Genomic DNA, 5736 nt, shown 5'->3' on the forward strand with positions numbered 1-5736 from the left:
TTGGCTTACAGCATCAAAATGTATAAAACACACGTTGCCGGATGCATAACCATGTTGCGACAGATACTTGAACTCGGCTGCATTCTTCAGCTGGGAAACCCCTCCTAAGAAGGGTCAATGAGAACAGGGATAATGAGCTCAGCATTTGTCAGTAAAGTGGTATAACCTACTCTTCCCACGTAGGCACCATCCTCAGCAGTGAGCAGTCATTCACATAGAACTTGGTCTATCTAGTGTTCATAGTTCCACTTACGTTGTGCTGCTGCGTAAACCAGATAGTTACTCGGTTGGTGTGTTCTAATAAAACGAATCAAAAATCTACATGTGCGGAATTCCTACAAGCATGAGATATCGGGCATTGGTGGCCGTAATCATGAGAAGTAAAAGATAGTTCTACAAGCGTGTACTTGAAACCAATCTAACTAGGGGAAGAACTTTGGTTTTCTCTGAGCATAATCCCAAGGAACGCCGGTTCGTCTATGATAAGGTTCATAAATGTCCTCGGGATAGTATCTGGGCGCACGCCACTGATAATTGAGCATATTGTTCAGTAGAAAAGATGTTGCACGATTGGTTAGGATGTGTTCCTGTAGTTTGTCGCGCATCGTATCGGAGCGCCTAAAAGTGAAGCAGGAAGAGAGTGGGAACTCCGAAACGAAAAAAATATCTGACCAAAGGAGACAAGAATGGCTAATTTAAATTCAAGTCCTAATACCAATCCTTTGATTAAGATTATCAAAAGGAAAATATACCAGATGGTGAGTTGACGGTGAGTTGATGGTTAGCTCCCGAAAACATTCGTCCGGTGCTACACTAGCGGACGTGAGGTATTACGGACTTGACAGACGACGCCGGTACCTCGAGGATATCAAGTGACCGGTGCCGATATCCATTCTTCGGCCATCTTTTTTAGGGCACAGGGACCAGGAAGAGGGAACAGCACCTTCGCCTACCCATGCTAGTCCTTGGGGCCTACATTTATGCCGATAGATTGCATGCTACCAGCAATGTTGTAGAACGTAGGTAGTTCGGGCGTGCTGTTTGGTTGTTGGTCTGTTCGCCGAGTTTGGCAGTTGGATTGCAAACGTTTCATCACCAATCGACGTGACATCGTCAGTGAAGGGTTGAGTGCATGCTGTATCACATTCAGCTTCGCCCAAACTGTCCGTGGCCCTCCTTCCGCTGGGATTGCAAAGTTTCATCACCAATCGACGTGACATCGTCAGTGAAGGGTTGAGTGCATGCTGTATCACATTCAGCTTCGCCCAAACTGTCCGTGGCCCTCCTTCCGCTGGTGTTACTACTGTTGACTGGCTGATCCGAATCGGATGTCAGTCATTCAGGTCATGACAGGTCACAAAAAGGACAGAAACCAGCAGAACTGACAAGCTGTGTACCGTTTACTGTTAAGAGGTCAACTTCGCATAAAATTGCCACGAGTAACAAACCATACTCTGTGACGCAAGAATGCATCGCATACGGTGTACGATGTTTAGATACTTCTTTGTAGAGCACATACGGTTGAAGAATATTACAGAAGAGAGACGCAGTTGAGTCCCCGTTAGTACTAATGTAATTTAAAACGTTCATTTCGTCACTTACCGATAAAGATGTTTGCTCCGACCCGATCGGGCATGTACGAACGCTCCCCATCGAAGTCGCTTGAAACGATCGATGACATCTTGAACTGGAGGATTGAAGGTCCCATCTTCAGCGTAATATTTTTTCACTTCTCTGCTTCGAAAACCTCGAGACGGCAGAATTAGGGAAACAACTCTGTGAAAAGGATTCAAATAGTCATTAAACGACACCCCAATTCATTCGAAACAATCTAAGCAAAACAAAAGAAGTGAAATGCGTGTATGTGTCTGTCATTAGTGGTTGTATCTAATAGCATTCAGGTGAAACGAAGGCGTCATGGACAGGACAGGTTAATAAAATTGGGGTTCTTTAAAAAGCAGCAATGCAATTGATAGTCCCACGTACTAACCGTCACGACCCATATCCTGATGCCCTTTAAATTAGCCAACGAGTCAACCTATCATGGATTTATCTCAATTTTTGCGTCTACAACTGCACCATGTGTGAGGCTGCTGGTCTTTGTTGAGCCCCAGTGAAGGCCGAACGCGTTACACACGTTTCGACGGTCCACTTGAGAGCTATATTCAACTGCCAATTAGAAAGTCAATCTGCTCCACAATGGCTGCATAGAACTGACTAAGGCATCTCGACTTCATACTAAATATCCACGAGAAGTAACATAACGATAGACGAAAATTGTTGGAAAATCACTCTCGCACGCCTCTTGGAAACATGAGATATTCTAACATGACCAAATCATGATGACTTCCGTGGATAAAATATTCACATTACGGTGCATTCAACCAAGTTCCAAACGTCAAACATTGTGTGCTTCATTGCCTATCGCGCTGCGTTTGACTACACCTATCACAAGTCATTATGGACCATTCTGACCGCTGACAGTTCACTGACCGAACCAGCTTTCCTCACCAAAGGATATTATTCGTCAATGAATACACGAATTCGAGTTTATGACGAAGAGACCTATGAGAATGAACCCACCACCAGCGTGAAAGTAGAATGCCTCTTATCACCTGTGCTACTTTCTAGATTAGGCGACGCAATGGGTATCACAGAGCTATTCTGATGGCAGCATCAATGAATTTGTTACTTTCTGAAAGACAAAATAAGACTTTAACATTTTCGTCGAGGGCGTTAGAGTATGTGAATTTTTCCTGTGGCGTATTCCACATAAAGGGTTGTACAGTCTGGATTGGGAAAGCACGAATTACTCTGATACACGACTGAAAATGCAGGTAGTTCGCAAGCCATCAGACCAGATAGATGTATTATCCAACATATATTGGATTTTATTTTACATTCTTGAGCTCGACATATCTCAGTGGTCAGGGTGCGAACCTACTGACCTACTGATCTCTGCATCTCTCCTGTCTAGGTTTGGGCAACCTCAGCCCTCGTACTTCGTTCGGGTGGCATTAAAGCTATGCACCGAAGGGGTGTTACAGCCGAACAATTTTGCACCCTTAACCTGCAGATGTACGACATGCGGTTCCTAGGTCTCATCGTAAATAAACTGAAATTTGAGTCTGCATTTGACAAGAGTGGAGGGAAGTTTAACGTATCACAACAGATATCGCCTATCAGTTCTAGTGCCTCAAATTGAGTGAAAGCAGTTGAAACCGATTTAACGAGTAAGATTGATCACCCTGAAGTGGGTGTATGAGGGAAGGGTTCTGTAAAATGTCATAAAAAGAAATCGGGATAGGAACAGTGAATAGTTTATGGAGTAGAATTAGGCTCACTTTGCGCTCAATAGACACACACGATTATATTTTAATTTAATCGACATGATAGTTCGCTGTTCTCCGGGACAGACCAACCTAATGGAGCACAATTTTACCAACTTAGAATGGATTGGGAACTGGCAACATTGTCCAGTCAAAGTCAAACCCTTCACTTACCGTTTATCTGAGTGACTACAAGAGCATGTGGGACCAATCTGGCGAGTTACCAGTGTGGAGCTGCTCCATGCTCCAAAACACTTGGAGACTGCTAACAACGTTCTCAGCCAGGTCATTCCTTCAAAGAAAGAAAATGAGTTTAACGAAATCCAAAACAAAAACCCGGTTTTCCCGCTATAACACAAATATGGTTAAGGCAAGCAACTTCAAATAACAACAGTGGACAAACTTTGCAACAGACGGCGGACACGGAGGCGAAAATCGAATCCAGTTGACGAGCGACAACTGAACACTCCAGTCAGGATGTGACACCAATCAAGTCGCAAAAGGCTAGTTCACGACATGCTCATACCCAGTGAATGACCCCAAGCCGGAATTCACGAAGCGGCAATATGGTAATTCAGCGGTAACCAAGCAGCACTTCCCTACTTGAGTGATCTTTCAGTTGAAATACAGGGCTCGGACTAACCAACTGTCTCGTTAGCAAATTTGTTGACCAGTAAATGACCTGGCTACAGGACAATAGGTTGTTCCGGCTCCTCAGAAAGGATCGATTACTAGCAACGTCGATATTCACAAGCAAACCAGTTAATCAAGCCAATAATTGGCCAAAAATTAGATTCTTCAAAAAAGCTGTAGTCCTTATATAAAAAATCAGTAAATGTCAGCCGAAGTGCCACATGGCCGGTCGCATTCACATCCATCCGATGAACCCCATGCGGTTAGACATCTCCATACTTAACCGAATTTCTGGCAACGAACATGCTATGATTTTCTTCCTTTAGACCTAAGTTGTAGAAAATGCTCAAATGACGGACAGAACTGTCCGCCTTGATGCAGTAGCAGCATGACGGCCTGTGTATCTCCGTGACCCACTGAGTCATAAAAGGGGTACCGTGCGATACCCAGTCTCTAATACCAAAGTTGTTCAATGGTTAGAGGTCTGAGCAACAGTCTCCTGGCCTCATAGATTGGGAGATGGAACATGCGGGGCGACTGGTTCTACAAAAATTATTATGGACTTGAATCCCCTGACAAACACCGATGCCTTGCGGTTAGGCTTTGGAGCCAAATGATTTGGTCGAGGAACCTATGCGTCTTCCTGTCTAAGTGTGGGCGCCCTGGCGGTATCCCAACCCACGTACAACGATTACATTCACAATTTACAATACTCTCATGCCACATCGGCCGTCGCGTGGTTTCATTAGTCGGGTCGCCTTACTTACTGCATACAGCAGGGCGGGTAAAAGAAAAAAATGCTACCGCTGACGCCTCCCTTCTTATACTTCCACCTAAAACATCTTAACCCCACCCCACCCAAATTTGAATACTCACTCCGCAGATCCCAGCACTAGGACTGACTGCTTTGTTCACACTTAGTTGCAACCTTAAATACTTCGAAATCTGTTTTTAAACCCCGAAAGCCGGTCTACATAGCTTCCATTAATGTTCGCACACCGAAGCAAGCAGGATAACAGATGGCCCTTACTCATACGGTGGAGTCCCACTGCGTTGGTGCATGTTGTCTGTCCAGAACAAGGATACAGGACACAAGTACTGTAATGGACTGCTTCTATTTAGGCTTGGGCAATCCGGTAATATCTCAGCACTGGTGCTTCCTTCGGGTGGTATGACAGTTAGGCACCGAAATGGTGCTACAGCTGAACTATTATTACTTTCTGGAGACTCGATGACAGATTCCCTTTAGCCGCAAACATAACTCAACTCGACGCATCATCTGATGCCACGTGAGGCAGGGTGTCCGCACAGATCGAGACGCTGTCAATCTAACGTCAAATAACCCGTGGCTCACAGCGATACCAGGTCTAGGCTTTCCGTTCAATATCCTCTACATAAATATTGGAGATATTAGAGGTCGTATCGCCAGTTAACAACTGGCAAATGAGAAATGGACGGGGTTCGGACACACCTTAGTGTTGTCAACTATCTCATCCGTAAGAGTTGTATCCGTTGTTGTAACAACCTCTTGGTTACCTCCACAGGGGAATACCGCGAAATTTGGCAGTTGTACGAATTCCCCGTCGATGGTTTCACCATGCACGCTAAGAATTTAGCCAGCTCCTGCGGTGTAGAACCTATACCTTTCATTTTCGGTTTTACATGAACTGTGGAATTTAGGCAGACCCACGTACAACGATTACATTCACAATTTACAATACTCTCATGCCACATCGGCCGTCGCGTGGTTTCATTAGTCGGGTCGCCTTACTTA

At 44.8% G+C, this 5736-nt stretch overlaps 1 protein-coding gene across 1 annotated transcript; it reads right to left on the bottom strand.

Moving 5' to 3' along the window:
- Positions 1-343: 343 nt before the first annotated feature.
- T265_15038 (hypothetical protein) lies at positions 344-3625 on the bottom strand (the record flags this gene model as incomplete). The annotated part of the gene is made up of 3 exons (XM_009176323.1): positions 344-618; positions 1603-1776; positions 3504-3625. The coding sequence occupies 3 exons, from the start codon at positions 3617-3619 to the stop codon at positions 423-425; spliced, it is 486 nt and encodes a 161-aa protein (XP_009174587.1).
- Between the last annotated feature and the right edge of the window lie 2111 nt (positions 3626-5736).

This window comes from Opisthorchis viverrini, assembly GCF_000715545.1.
Source record: "Opisthorchis viverrini unplaced genomic scaffold opera_v5_324, whole genome shotgun sequence".
Classification (NCBI taxonomy): Eukaryota; Metazoa; Platyhelminthes; class Trematoda; order Opisthorchiida; family Opisthorchiidae; genus Opisthorchis; species Opisthorchis viverrini.